This window comes from Bos grunniens, chromosome 2, assembly GCF_055505025.1.
Source record: "Bos grunniens cultivar Pamir isolate PY7600 chromosome 2, Bosgru_T2T1.0, whole genome shotgun sequence".
Taxonomy (NCBI): domain Eukaryota; kingdom Metazoa; phylum Chordata; class Mammalia; order Artiodactyla; family Bovidae; genus Bos; species Bos grunniens.
This window is the reverse complement of record NC_141166.1, coordinates 39069937-39085673: the sequence shown is the minus strand read 5'-3', so window position 1 is coordinate 39085673 and position 15737 is coordinate 39069937. Positions and strand designations below refer to the sequence as shown.

General features: G+C 40.9%; 1 protein-coding gene across 23 annotated transcripts in view; it reads left to right on the top strand.

Annotated features, from left to right (window-relative positions):
• UNC80 (unc-80 subunit of NALCN channel complex) overlaps window positions 1-15737 on the top strand; it is a 230089-nt gene that overhangs the window by 132366 nt on the left and 81986 nt on the right. For all 23 annotated transcript variants that reach the window (XM_086342424.1, XM_086342463.1, XM_086342385.1 and 20 more), the window contains 5 exons: window positions 122-222; window positions 3413-3613; window positions 11370-11477; window positions 13424-13562; window positions 15133-15314. In XM_086342424.1, the coding sequence (XP_086198550.1) occupies window positions 122-222; window positions 3413-3613; window positions 11370-11477; window positions 13424-13562; window positions 15133-15314 (731 nt within the window). The remainder of the gene's footprint in view (window positions 1-121; window positions 223-3412; window positions 3614-11369; window positions 11478-13423; window positions 13563-15132; window positions 15315-15737) is intronic.

Here is a 15737-nt window from a genome sequence, read left to right as displayed (position 1 = left end):
TGTAACCCATTGGCCATGGTAGTGTGCCCTAGGATTCAAAAGCATGGACCATGATACCGTAGCAATGTGCTCTCCAGGGAGACAGAACAGTACAACCTTTCTTGGTGTTTTTCTTTTGAAGAAGGGAGTCCTTGGAGTGCAAGTGAGCCCAGCATTGAGCCCGAGGGCATGAGTACAGCCGGCGTGGAGGAAAATTACCACAGGAACATGTCATGGCTTCATGTAAGTAGGCGTCTCAGAAAGAGCCCTGAGATCAATTTCTTTTGGCACTGGGGGCAGATCTGTGAAGAGAGGACAAAAGACTATACTAAAAATATCCATCCATTTCAGCCTCTTAGAAATCTATATGTTCACATTTCAGCTGAACCTCTGGATTCTCACTAAGATGGGTCTTCTGCTGGACTGTATTCATTTGAACCTTATCTAAGACCAAGGGTCCTTTGTTATGGTTGGCTTGTGAGTCAGTCAGGGAGAACCCTGAGGGACCAGGCCAGGTTGGTGGTCGAGAGAACTCGGGTAACACAGTCAAGGCCTCATGATCAGTTTTACACAAGTTTTCACAAGTGCTGAGAGCAAGATCATGGTGTCAGTCTTGAGTCTGCATTCTACCAAACTGTAAACCAGGACATGGAGATTCTATGGTTAAGGTCACACCTCAAAGGGCTCTTCTGAGGGCACAGGCAAGAGGGAGTCCCAAACACAGGTTGTACTTCAAGGGCATGAAGAAAGGAAGAGAAAGCTCAGGAAGTAATATGTAAGATCCACAGTTGGCAGGGTACTGGCAGCACTGTTATTGATGTTAGTTATGGAATGTCTCCATCTCCTCTTTCATTTGACTTCTAGTAGGGTCAGATAAGGGCTGCCTGGTATGTCACACTGCCTGGTATGTACAGGGATAGCCCTTGAAACTGGCTGATTCCCAGAACCAGCTGATTTTGAGAATCTCTGAGATAACTATTTTTAAAGTCAACTTTGTAGTTAAGTCACACCTACATATTAAAAAGCATACAAAACCTATGTGCACGGCTCAATAAATTCTCATAAAGTAGACACATCTGTGTAACCACCACCAAGTCACGAAGAACATTAGCAGTACCTTAGAAGCCCTACCCAGGCCCTCTGCCAAATACTACCCTCCCTTCCTGGTAACTACTATCCTAACATGGAAGATTAGTGTTGTTTGTTTTTGAAATGCATGTCATATGCTAGGTACTCTGTTGTGTCTGGTTTCTTTCGCTCACTTAAGTGTAAATCCTCTAGCTCTGTTCTTCTTCAGGATGACATGGTCTATTCTTGGCTATATTCATTTCTATTAAAATAACCTTGTTAGTTTCCATAAAAAAAGCTTCTACAGCAGCCTTATATTGAATATAAAGATAGTTAAAATTGAGGAATTGAAATTCTTTATTAAGTTTCTAATGTATAAAGTGGTCTACCCTCCCTTAACTTATGCTCCATTATTTATTTAAGATCTCTTCGATTTTATTTTCATGTTTTTTAATTGTTTGTTTATTTTTTGACTGCGCTGGATTGGGTCTTCATGGCTTTGCTCGGACTTTCTCTAGTTGCGGCTACTGGGGACTACTTGCTGACTTCTCATTGTGGTAGCTTCTCTTGTTGCAGAGCACAAGGTCCAGGCGCACGGGCCTCAGTAGTTTTGGCGCAGGCTCTAGAGTACAGGCTCAGTAGTTGTGCACATGGACTGAGTTGCTCCCTGGCATGTGAATCTTCCTGGACAAGAGATTAAACCTGTGTCCCCTTCATTGGCAGGTGTGTTCTGATCTGCTGGCATTACCAGGGAAGTCCTGAATTGCTTCAGTTTTATTCAATAATGCATTTTAGTTTTCTGTACCATGTTAGCCCTCTAGAAGTGTTTGTGTTTAAGACCAGAGATATTTTTTCAAAATAACTGGTGAATCTTCTAGACCTAAAAATTTCTTTGTAGGAAAGTCTTTAATTATATATTTAATTCATGTCATATGATTAAAATCATTCAGATTTCTGTTTCTTCTGGGATCTGTTTAAGCAGATTGATTTTTTTCCCTAGAAATTTATTGATTTTATCCAAATATTCACATTTATTAGCAAATAGATGTTTATATAGTCTCTTAAGATCATCTTAGATTCTGTGGGATTTACAGTGATGTGCCTTTACTGTTTCTGATATTGATAGGTTATATCTTTGCTTTCTCTTTTCTTGATCAGTCTTGCTAGAAGTTTGTCAGTTTTGTTAGTCAAAGAACCAGGTTTTGTCCAGGTTCAAGAATAACAAGGGAAACCTTACAGTTCTTATTTGTGCCCTGCCTCATATCAGTATAAACAGAAATGTTGGGCATCTTCAATGAATCTTGAGAGAGATCTGGATATTCTGCTCACACAAAACCTGTATTTTTTAAACTTTGAAGAGTGTGAGATATTGTTAGATGACTTTGACAGGAGTGCATTTTTACTGTTTACCTTTGTCTCATGGTAAGCAGACCTCTTCTTCCAAGGAAATGCATGGCATCCTTGCCTAGTAGGTCTGATTGGTCTTATTCATGTAGACTTATTTTATGTTCTGCATCCAATATGGCACCTCACAGGTTAGGTGTTGGGGTTGGAACTAGTTTCATGAAGGACAGAATCATTCAAAAGATTACTGTATGCAGATTTGACTAAACTTGCATCTTTAGGAATGCTATTCCCTTTTTAGGAAAGCAACTTAAGAAGTTTTAAACCCTAGGGCCTTCATTCCTTTTCTTAAAATAACCCTATCCTTTAAATCAACTGAGTTCTCTTCTGGAATCCTATTTGGGAAGTCTAGGAGATATGAGAATTTGAGCCAGATCAAGCCACAAGTGAGGAGCTAGAATAACCCAAAGCTGAAAGCAAATTGTTTGTAGACAGAGGAAACGAAGTTCTACAGTGGATTCAAGCCCAGTTGAAGGTTAGAGGCCAGGGTGGAAGATACAGAAATATTTTCAAGTTCCATGTAGGTGGGCTGGAGTTAAAGACATCCCACAGCTGTCAAAGGCCAGCCAAATCCTTTGGGATGGAACTTCTCATCATTTTCTGCTCTTCTACGGGCTCCTTCTACAACATCAGAGCTGAAAAAAATAATATATTTTAAGTTTGGAATCATTTGAAAATATCTGGGAATCATACACTTCCAAGTTTTTGAAGATCACTGAACTTTTTATTGTTTCAAAAAGAGCTTTCTATCAAGTGTGAATCCAGGGAGCAAAAGAAGTCAAGTACATAAAGGCTTGTAAGTCTTTGTTCTCTTGTGGGAATTACTGTTCTCTCATGGAATTACTGTGATTTTAAGACCCATTAAGGAAAGTTGACGTTCTGACTTTTCATGTTCTACCCCACATCGTGGCTCACGATTGGCCTGTGCCCTGGCTGAGCCTCAGTGATATCTGTGTTCCAGGTCATGATCTTGCTGTGCAACCAGCAGAGCTTCATCTGCACCCACATCGACTACTGTCACCCTCACTGCTACCTGCACCACAGCCGCTCCTGTGCCCGGCTGGTCAGGGCCATTAAGCTGCTCTATGGAGACACTGTGGACTCCCTCCGTGAGAGCAACAGCATCAGCAACGTGGCTCTCCGGGGCAAGAAGCAGAAAGAGGTGAGTGAATGATCACATGGTATATACCAGTGAGAGGGAAAAAATGTCCTAACAATCTTTTCTCTGTAAATGCAAATTTCAGCCCAGTGCAGCGGTATAATCCTGGCTACAGGTCTGTGTTGTTTCGAGCAAAGATAGACAACGGGTAGCCTCCCTGGGAGCTCAGCTGGTAAAGAATCTGCCTGCAATGCAGGAGACCCGGTTCAGTCCCTGCATTGGGAAGATCTCCTGGAGTAGGGAATAGCAACCCACTCCGGTATTCCTGCCTGGAGAATTCCATGGACAGAGGAGCTTGGTGGGCTACAGTTCATGGTGTCGCAGAGTCGCACGCGACTGAGCAACTAAAACTTTCACTTTAGAAGCTGCTGCTGCTAAGTCACTTCAGTCGTGTCCGACTCTGTGTGACCCCATAGACAGCAGCCTACCAGACTCCTCTGTCCCTGGGATTCTCCGGGCAAGAATACTGGAGTGTGTTGCCATTTCTTTGGTGCAGAAAAGACAAGTGCTTTGCCATCATGTCCATGAGCAAATATAGACTCTTTTTGTGGGTTTTGTCTTATTTTGACAAATAAATATAAACTCAAAGGGGCGTTTTTGATGAGTTGTTGTGGTAGGCAGAATAATGTCCCCCTAAAGATATCTGAATTCTAATCCTTGGAACCATGAATATGTTACCTCACCTGGCAAAAGGGATCTTGCCTGGGTGAATAAATCAAGAATCATATAATAGGAGATTATTCTGGATTATCCAAGTGGGCCTAACATAGTCAGAGATGGAGTTGCGACAATAGAAGCAGAAGTCAGGCAGGGTAGTGAGCCTAGGCAGCCTCTAGGAGCTGGAGAGGACAAGGAAATGAATGATTTCCCCAGAAGGAACACAGTCCTGCCGGTCCATTTTCAACTTCTGACCTAGAAAACTGTTAAAATCATTTTTTATTTTTTGCCAAAATAATATTTGTGCTATTTTTCGCCAAAAAGATTGTGGTCCTTTTTTTTTTTTTTTTTTTTGCAGTAACAGGAAACTGATACAGTTTTATCTTAAGAAATAAGTAATAAATAGCCCAACTTTTCACTGACAAATAATAGAGTCAAATCAGACTAAAGGAAACATCTTCGAGAAATGATTACGTTTTCTCAGTATTCAGCTGTACTTTCCTGACAATTGGACAGCTGAGCTGGCTGAAGATGAAGACAGTTACCAGGGTTGCCGTGCTCCTGCCAGGGAAGCCCTGAGTTACCCACCTGCCCCCGAGAAGGCATGATGGCCACTGTGTGCTGCTGGCCGCGTCTGCAGCTGCTTCTCCCAAGTGGTTTTGCCAAAAGATTTTTATATAATACCTATTCATCTCAGTGAGTGTTCATTGGGCACCTGCTGTTGGCATAATATGAGGCCAGATATCCTTGGAGAAACAAAAAATAAGTAAGTGGAGCAGAGGATCTTTCTACTAAAGAGTTTGTGAGCCAAGTTTGGTAAGGTGGAAGGGTGGCAATAAAATGCAAATCAAACTAGAGAATATAAGCAATAACAAAAATGCACAGTTGAGTTGTATAGCAATTTGTAATGCTTTAGCATTCGAAAAAGGGATTTATTTAATTCAGTTCAGTTCAATCACTCAGTCCTGTCTGACTCTTTGTGACCCCATGAACCACAGCACACCAGACCTCCCTGTCCATCACCAACTCCCGGAGTTTACCCAAACTCATGTCCACTGAGTCGGTGATGCCAACCAACCATCTCATCCTCTGTTGTCCCCTTCCCCTCCTGTCCTCAATCTTTCCCAACATCAGGGTCTTTTCAAATGAGTCAGTTCTTCATATCATGTGGCCAAAGTATTGGAGTTTCAGCTTCAACATCAGTCCTTCCAATGAACACCCAAGACTGATCTCCTTTAGCATGGACTGGTTGGATCTCCTTGCAGTCCAAGGGACTCTCAAGAGTCTTCTCCAACACCACAGTTCAAAAGCATCAATTTTTCTGTGTTCAGCTTTCTTTATAGTCCAACTCTTTTTAAAGTATGCAAGTACAAGGAAGTGATTTTGGCTAATACAAGAGCTCCTAAAGAAAAAATTGTATATCTTGTACATCTCATAAATGTGATAATTTCCCTTCTGGGATATGACCTTTCAGTGTTTTTTCTGAAACATGTGTATGACAAAGTATACATCATTGACAATGTACTTTTAAATTCTTAACAAATCTTGTTCAGTAGATACTCTTCACTCCATTTTACAGATGAAAACATTGAAGTTAAAAAAGATGGGATTGTCCACAATCCCATTGTCCACAATATCTAGAACATATTCAGCTAGACTTTAGTTTAGGAACATGGATTATCAAAGTAAGGGCTTTTTCAATTAAACTCTCTTACATCTCATGATATTCGGAAAACACAGATTCTAAGGAAAGATCAGGCGGGAAAATTACATAAACTGCTAAATGATGACATAAAAAGAAAAATATATATGTGCATATATTCTTATACATGTATACATATATATGGACATGTCATTTATGTTTGAAATGTATATGTATACATACCTATCTATAAACATATATATACATATTTGTGCATGTATGTATCTCAAACATAAATGATACTACATCCAAAGAAAACTTATTTAGATAAGCTATCCTTCCTATAAAAACTCCCTTACCTGTGTAAGAAAACCTATAAAATATGTTGAAAATTATAAAAATACACCAAACTAAATTAATGTTCATTGTTCATCATGTACACGCTGAGATTTCTTCCATACCTTTGCTCCAGTCATATCTTCACCTGTAATCTATATGTGGCTGAACCCAAACATCCTTCAAGATCCAATTCAAGTGCCACCTCCTCTTTGAAACCTTTTCTGATCTCCCTAGTGTTCACCACAGGACACTGCAGGTGGATGATTAATTTCATTTTTTTGTTCCCTTCTTCCTCTAAACTATAATGGTGTTTTATTCTGCTTTTCATATTATTCATTCAATTATTCATTCATTAACTCATCCATCAATCCATGTGTTTATTCAACAAATTTTAAAGACTTTATGGACCATACTGAGTCCATACTGTGGGCTAGATATAATAATGGCCACAGAGATATGGCACTGTCCTTGTATGATGCACACAGTCTAGCTGAGAGACAGAAATTAATCAACTAAGCATCCCTAAGTTGGTGTAAAATTGCAGCAGGATAAGCACAATAAAGGAGAAAACTCTGTACTGAGAGATCTTATGAATGAGACTTTGAACTTATCGGGGGAGATAAGGCAGTATCTCCAATAAAGTGACAGATGAGTTTTGGCTGAAGGATGCCCAGATGTTAACTGAATACAGAACTCTCCAACCAGAGAGAAGAGGGAGCACCAAGGCTGAGGACGAGGTTCAACCTGGCCTGCTCTCTGCTTGCTTGTGCAGCCTCATTATGTACTGCGGTCGTCTGTGCTCTTGTCCTCTGAGGCTGTGGGAAGGATTTTAGTCTTCATCCTGTGATATAGCACTGAGAGCTTTTAAGATCCCTCTGCCTACAAAATGGGGCTACTTACACCCCTATTTATCTTCTGCCACTTAATTATAAAACTTCTCGAGAACTGAGGCAGTCTTACACATTTTGTATTCTGTGTAATACCTAACAGAGAACCTCACTATAGCAAAGGGACAATAATATTGAATGAGCGAGTGGGCTTTAGGGTTCTAGCGTGTTTCATTGAATGCCCTCCACTTCTGGGCCATGAAGGACAAAGCAGCCTGAAGCAGCAGAAAATGTTACCAACCTTACAGATTGCTCACATTTCTGAAGAGTAAGTGTAAGTGAACGTCGCTCAGTCATGTCCGACTCTGCAACCCCACAGACTGTAGCCTGCCAGGCTCCTCTGTCCATGGAATTCTCTAGGCCAGAATAGTAGAGTGGGTAGCCGTTCCCTTCTCCAGGGGATCTTTCCAACCCAGGGATAGAGCCCACGTTGCAGGCAGATTCTTTACCGTCTGAGCCACGAGGGAAATCCCACATTTCTGAAAGGGAAAGGGAAAGGAAACAAGGGTAAATGTTCCCTAACCTTAACACATTTAAATTAGTCATGCCAATGGAGAGCTGAAAAGATGTATTGAGTCTTCAGTGATAAACATTATATTTCCAAAATGCCAGCCTCCTGTTCAAGCTTTTTCTTTTCATTTTCTCATGATGTTTCCATTTGCCTGTTCTGAATTTGTCACATAAATGAACAATGTGCACATTTCCAGAGCCCAGATGAAAACAGAATAGGCCATAAATCAAGACTAAAAGCAGTGGTTCTGATTAAAATCAAGACTAAGAGCAATTGGTATTTCATTCCTGTTTCCTTTTTAATCGGTTTTTATGGCAGAATATATTTATGGCAGCTACTACATTTTGTAACCCTTCTAACTCTGATCAATATGCTAATCTTCATTTCAGTGCTCAAAGCCTCACTATGTTCCATTAGCCTGGTTAGTGCACTTCTAACCTTGTTATATATCACTTTCACCTAAAGGTAAATTCACCAAAGAATTTTTTTATTTTTCCTATATATCCGTACCTTGTCTAATGCTATGTTCTAAATAGAGTACATGTTCAATTAGTACTTGCTATGTCTGACTCTTTGCGACTCCGTGGACTGTAGCCCACCAGGTTCCTCCGTCCATGGGATTCTCCAGGCAAGAATACTGGAGTGGGTTGCCATTTCCTTCTCCAGGGGATCTTCCCAACCCAGGGATCGAACCCATGTTTCCTGAATTGCAGGCAGATGCTTTAACCTCTGAGCCACCTAAAGAGGTAATTGGAGTGGATAAAACATTTTTTTCTCCTTTCAGTTTAAAAGGAGAGGTAAATAAAAGGTTGGAGAAGGAAATGGTAACCCACTCCAGTATTTGCCTGGAGAATCCCATGGACAGAGGAGCCTGTTGGGCTACGGTCCATAGGGTCAGACAGAGTTGGACACAACTGAAGTGACTTATCATGCATCATGCAAATAAAAGGTTGTTTGTTTGTTGTTTTTTACTCGCTAAGTCATGTCCTACTCTTTCTGACTCCACGGACTGTGCCTGCCAGGCTCCTCAGTCCATGGGATTTTCCAAGCAAGAATACTGGAGTGAGTTACCATTTCCTACTCCAAGGGATCTTCCTGACCCAGGAATCAAACCTGCATCTCCTGCATTTCAGGCAAATTCTTTAACAATGAGCCACCTGGGAAGCCCCTACTAATAACAAACAGATGCCTTCAAAACTAGTCTCCTACAACAAGTTACCAAATCAAAAAGCAACTGATGATAACTTTGTTAGTCTGAATCAGAGTCACACCGGTATAGGACTTCAGGAACCTCATGTAATATACTGAAATGCCCCTCACATGTGTACCCATCTTTAATATCTATCTTTTAGGCCCAAACAGGACACTTAAGGAGAGTTATTAGTCCATCACCCTAGTGTAAAAGCCTTTCCAATTCCCTTCCCTTTCCACTATAACAAACACCCTAATTATCTTGAAGCTGGCAGAACACACCATGCTTAAGCATGCATGCTGGGATACTACATATCTGATACCTGAGAAGCTTGACTTATACCCTCTGTCCCCAGCAGACAGGATTAAACAGAAGTCTACATGTCCCAGAGTGTGAGAGACATAAATGTTTGTCCTTTTTCTTCTGAGTATTTTTCTTTATCTGCCTGGTTAAAATTCCCATAAATTAATCAAAAGTATTATTCAGAAGTAACCCTGAAAGGACAAAATGTCCAGCCAAAGGAGAAAGCAATAAAATATTCTAAAAATTAAAAAACCATATTTTAAAAGAACTGTAATGACCTGGGGAAATCATCATCATACTATCATAATGAAATGAAATGTTTAAAACTGTGTGCCACTCATTCTGGATGGGAGGGGAGTTTGAAAGAGAATGGACACGTGTATGTATGGCTGAGTCCCTTCACAGTGTACTTGAAACTCTCACAACATTGTTCATCGACTATACCCCGATACAGAATAAAAAGTTAAAAAACAAAACTTTGTGCCACATACATAGCATCATCACAGCTTTGCTGTGTAGGGGGACAAAAGTCTGAAAGAAATCAAACAATGACCATCCCTGAGTTGGGTATTATGGAGATTTTGGTTTCTTTCTTCATAGTTTTTCTGTATTTTCCAGGTATTCTGCAATTTGCATGTGTTTTTTATAAATAGAATAAAAGCAGAAAGTTGCTGCTTTTTGAATACCTTGACTTTAAAAAAAGTAAATCAGATATACTGCTACATTTATATGGAAAATGATTGCCATATATGATTTTAGAATAGCTTTAAAATTATATAAAACAGGCACAATATTTATATTACATATTGCTTTTACTTTTACAAGGGGAAAAAAAGCAATGCAGAATTTCTCTCCCCAAATGATATGTGTTCCCAAGTATATGCCTCCACTTTTTTTTAATCTTTAGAAAACACAACGAGAGCTCTGGTTCATTTGTTTCCAAGTAGATTCCTTTAAAAGTTCATTCCATACCAATCACATAATAGATGCATTGTCTTGGGTCTTTTTGTCAGTTTTGAAAGACTTTCTTGAAACATGCATGTAGTTTCAGCTTTGCTTTTTCTTTCAAAATATTTCCATCTGTAACACTGTGAAGCTCTGTTCAAAAATTCTTAAGGAGTTCATTTTTTTTCCCTTGGCATCGAGGGAGAGAGTGTTTCATTGACATGGCACTGGAAAAACAAATGAGCCCTTATACTGTGCAAAGGGATGGATTCCCTTTTTGCACAGCCTGGAGTGCAAAAATAGAGGACTCAGGATAAATAAACAAGGGCCTGCCAACATCAGAGTGACCATCCTTCCAGCTGCACTGTCCACTCCATTCCTTGTCATGTACAGAGTCAGGGGAAGAAATTGTCTCCTCTGTGTGAGTGCTAGTGAGTCAGGGCTATTTTAAGCTGGTTGAGGGGATGGTTTGAAAGAAGAGCTGCTGTCTCATATAGACAACTATGATTAAAAAAAAACACTTTACCTGAATGATAGATGATTATGAACTCATATTTCCTTGATGGGTCTTTTACCTTTCACTTCCTAACACTTCCCTGTGAAATATTTTCTCTTCCAATTGATTGACTTGTAGCATCCAACCCTTTAGAGGGACTATTAGAGAGAGTGGATTTTAACTCACAATATTTCAAAAGATTTGTGCTTTTAACAGCTTGGTGGAAATATAATTAGCCCTGAAATGGAAGTCGGGAGAGCCTGTCCTTTCCTTATTCTGCTAATAACCAGCTTCGCAGTTTGGTCAAGCTACTCTATGGGCTTCCCAGGTGGCACTAGTGGCAAAGAACCCACCTGCCAGTGCAGACTAGATGTAAGACACACTGGTTTGATCCCTGGATCGGGAAGATCCTGGAGAAGGATATGGTAATCCACTCTAATATTCTTGCCTGGAAAGTCCCATGGACAGAAGAGCCTGGCAGGCTACAGTTCGTAGGGTCGCACAGAGTTGGACACTACTGAAGCGATTTAGCACAGCAAGCTACTCCACCTCTCTGGATCCTGGTCTCCTCAGTGGTAAAAGAGGAGTTTGTTGCTAAACATCTCTAAATGCCCTTTTCATAACTAACTTAACTGCTTTTATCGCTTTCAGAAAGTGCTGACCCATTAAAAGGCCTTACATCATCTGTTGCGTTAGAAGTGGTTATCTGGAGAACTGGGGGAAAACAGCATTGCTGGATTTTAAGAGTGCACAACACCCTTTGTCATCTGTTTCATGTTCTTTCCAGTGCTCAGATAAATCATGCCTGAGAACACCTTCTCTGAAGAAGAGAGTTTCAGATGCCAACCTGGAGGGGAAGAAGGACTCTGGGATGCTGAAATATATTAGACTACAGGTATTAATACATGGTTTGAAAACATTCATGAAGCAGGAATAGGGAGGGAACTTCAGATATCCTTATTACTAATGTTTGGAAAAGTCCCTGATGCTGGGAAAGATTGAAGGGAGGAGGAGAAGGGTGCAAAAGAAGATGGTTGGATGACATCATTGACTCCATGGACATGAGTTTGAGCAAACTCCAGGAGATAGTGAAGGACAGGGAAGCCTGGCGTGCTGCAGTCCATGGGGTTGCAAAGAGCTGGACATGACTGAGCAACTGAACAACAACAACAAAAGTTTGGGATATACAATGCCAATTGGCACAGTGTTGGCATAACAGCTCCCTCTAATTTGGTGAGAAAGAGTGCTACCAAGTATACAAGAAAAAAAAATCCCTTCTTGCTGGACAGCCAACTTCCATAAAGACAAGGAAGCTTGGCTAGAACCATGCCTCCTTCCACTCTAGTGGAGCCAGCTTCCTACCAGTGTGTGGTAGTGATGCTCACAGGTCTTGGAATGAGACAATCTGGGTTCAGATCCTATACCTGCTGCTCTGGCTCTGGGACCTTGGGCAAGTTAAGTTAATTTCCCTTAGTTTTAGTTGCTTGATCTCTAAAATGGGGATTTTAACACTGGACCCCAGAGAAGGCAGTGGCACCCCACTCCAGTACTCTTGCCTGGAAAAATCCCGTGGATGGAGGAGCCTGGAAGGCTGCAGTCCATGGGGTCGCTGAGGGTCGGACACAACTGAGCGACTTCACTTTCACTTTTCACTTTCATGCATTGGAGAAGGAAATGGCAACCCACTCCAGTGTTCTTGCCTGGAGAATCCCAGGGATGGGGGAACCTGGTGGGCTGCCGTCTATGGGGTCGCACAGAGTCAGACACGACTGAAGCGACTTAGCAGCAGCAGCAGCAGCAACACTGGACCCATCTCAAAGGATCACTGCATGAATTAAAAGAGATAGTACACTTACCTACTTATCCAGGGCTTCACAAAGTTATGTTGTTATTACAACCTGAACTCTAAATCATAATACATTTTCCAGGGGAAGAGAGAAAAAAATTTCATGTTTTTCTAGAAAGTGTTTTAAATGATGGCTAAAGACAGGCTTGCCCCAAACTGACATTTTTTACCTCAATTATTTATAATAATGAATTAAATAGTATTTTGTGGGCTAACCTGGACTAATAACCACACTGTATAATATTTTGAAGGAGAAATACCATCCAAGTTCACTGGCTTAGAAAACTAACTTTCTGAATGGAACTCCTTTATAAATTAGAGGCTGCTCACAGCTTTCAGTGGAAATCATTCCTAATATGAAGGAAAATAAGATGCTGTGAAGGTCCACTGGACTTTTAACACAAAGATTTACTGACTAAAATCCTTTTTTCTCAGAGAGTTGTACTTATTCTACAGTTTACTCCCTGCTGCTGCTGCTGCTAAGTCGCTTCAGTCGTGTCCGACTCTGTGCGACCCCACAGACGGCAGCCCACTAGGCTCCTCTGTCCCTGGGATTCTCCAGGCAAGAATATTGGAGTGGGTTGCCATTTCCTTCTCCAATGCATGAAAGTGAAAAGTGAAAGTGAAGTCGCTTAGTCGTGCCCGACTCTTAGTGACCCCCTGGACTACAGCCTACCAGGCTTCTCCATCCATGGGATTTTCCAGGCAAGAGTACTGGAGTGGGGTGCCATTGCCTTCTCCGAGTTTACTCCCTAGGTGGTTACAAATTACTTTTGTGGTAAAAGTGTTTTAAAATAATATAATTTGGGACAATTATACATCAACTAATAGGGTATAAAGCTTACTTACTATACATCATGCCAGATATGTTCCCACTTTAAAAAGTATTTTAAGGTCATTTAAGGAAAATGGAGAGAGAAGCGACACTTAACTTTCAAGAGGACAACAACCAGTGTCTTCGATGGTTTTAAGACATCATTTCCATCTTTTTGCAGGTGATGAGCCTGTCGCCTGCTCCCTTATCTCTACTGATCAAGGCTGCACCAATTCTGACAGAGGAGATGTATGGAGACATCCAGCCAGCTGCCTGGGAGCTCCTGCTCAGCATGGATGAGCATATGGCGGGGGCGGCAGGTAAAGATAGGCCCCCCAGGACCCTGGTCCTGCTGCCATTCATCCCAGTGTCTCAACAACAGCAAGGCACATTCATTCCATCTTCACGCTGAGGTCACATTGGTAGCAGTGGCTGGATCTCTAAACAGAGCTGTGCACTAAAGGGAAACAGGCCTAGGCTCTCTGTATACACTGTTCATGTTCCTGTGTAGTCTGCACAAAGGCAGCATGTCTGTCCCAGGATGTTAAAAATTACAATGATCTCCCCCAGAACCTACATCTTCACTGTATTTCACAAAAGGTTCTTTTGTGTGTGTTGTGATTTCCCAGACTGACCATGAACTACCATCGTTAATTTTATTAACTCTTAGGTAAGTCATGTTCTGTGTTCAAATTACAGTATTGAAACAAATGTCTAAAATTTACGTGATGTGTCCAAAGCCATGTAGCTAGTAAATGGTAGAGGCAAAAATCTGGATTCTTCATCATTTTCCACTTTTTGTGCATATTCCTTTAATTTTGTATGGTTACTTTAATTGAAAAATACATAGTAAAAATTCAAATAATGTAAAAGTGTATGAAACTTAAAACCGTCACCTTCTATTCCATGACTCCCAGTCCTCTTTCTCAGAGGTGGCAATTTTTAAATTTCCCAGGAAACCTTCTATAAACTATGCATATATAGTACTTTTGATGTCACAAAGCATTTTTTCATATATTATTATATTTTATTCTAACAAGACATTTGGAGGCAGCTACATCATCATCATCATCATCATTACTGATGTTTTACCAATAGAGAAACACAGACTAAGAAGTTAAGGGACTTGGCCAAGATCAGTTTCAGAGATGTGACAGCCCCAGTTATCGTAAGAGTTGGCTGAGCATATCTTGAGGATGTGGGGGAAAGTACAAGGGAAATTTTAAATAATATTTTTACAATTGACACTGGCTTCTCTGTCTATGCTATAGAATGTACTCTTTTTTTTCTCATTATTCATTGACTTTGTAACTTACCATGGAATGACCTTTCTCTTCCTAGTATTTGGCTTTCCCCAAATTAAAAAACAACAGTGATATTATGTTTCATAAATTCTCTGTTGGTTTCTCAATCTATTCTACCTCTTGGAAGGGTAGACATTTCTAATAGAGTCTACCTTTTGAATTTTATTGTTAATATAACATGTAACTTTAATGGACATTTTGTGTACCATCCTAGGGTTACTCTGAGATGACTCTAGACATTTCCTGAAAAGGATATTTCAGCATGTAATTTCCTTTTTTCATTAGCCTCCTCTGACATTCACTTTTCACTGTGAGCCAAGGGAAAGGTTGCTTAAAATGAGATTTCTACTGCAATGTCATGCTATCACTGCCCTCACATCAGATATTAGAAGATTGTGGGTGGTACAAAGGATGGTGCCTGGTTTCCAGTGGATGAAACGGGGTTTTCTTTGGCTAGTGCTGGTGGCCTGGCTGTATAGCTCAGTAGTCGTTTTCAAGAGACAGAAGCAATTTCCTCCTTCCCCTCATCCCCAGGAATCATACAGCTTAAAAGATGTGTAGCTGATGGATTGTTGACTGTCTTTAGCGGCCATGTTCCTGTTGTGTGCGGTGAAAGTCCCCGAAGCTGTGTCCGATATGCTGACGTCAGAGTTTCACCATCCAGAGACCGTGCAGAGACTGAATGCCGTCCTTAAGTTCCACACACTCTGGAGGTTTCGCTATCAGGTCTGGCCCCGGATGGAAGAGGGAGCACAGCAGATTTTTAAGGTGAGGGATACTTCTGGGATAATCCCATGGACAGAGGAGCCTGCGGGCTACAGTCCATAGAATTGCAAAGAGTCCGACATGAGTGAGCATGCGTGTGCGGGCACGCGCACATACACACACACTTCTCACATGGGAATTAGATTAGCAAACCCAACCCAAGGTTCATTTCAATCCTGCAACTTCAAATCCACAGTGTATGGCCCAAGAGATGCTTCTTTTTTCCCCTTCTCTGGTTTTATAAGTAAACCTAACTCCAATATGAATGAATTCTTGTTCTTAAAAAGATTAAAATATACAGAAAGGTAAAGTAAGAAAATCAAGTTTCTATAATCCTCAAGATCACAGTACCATCCCCAGAGGTAAGCACATAAAACTTGCAGACATTTCACTATATATACACAGATGTTTTTGGAGGATGGGGTA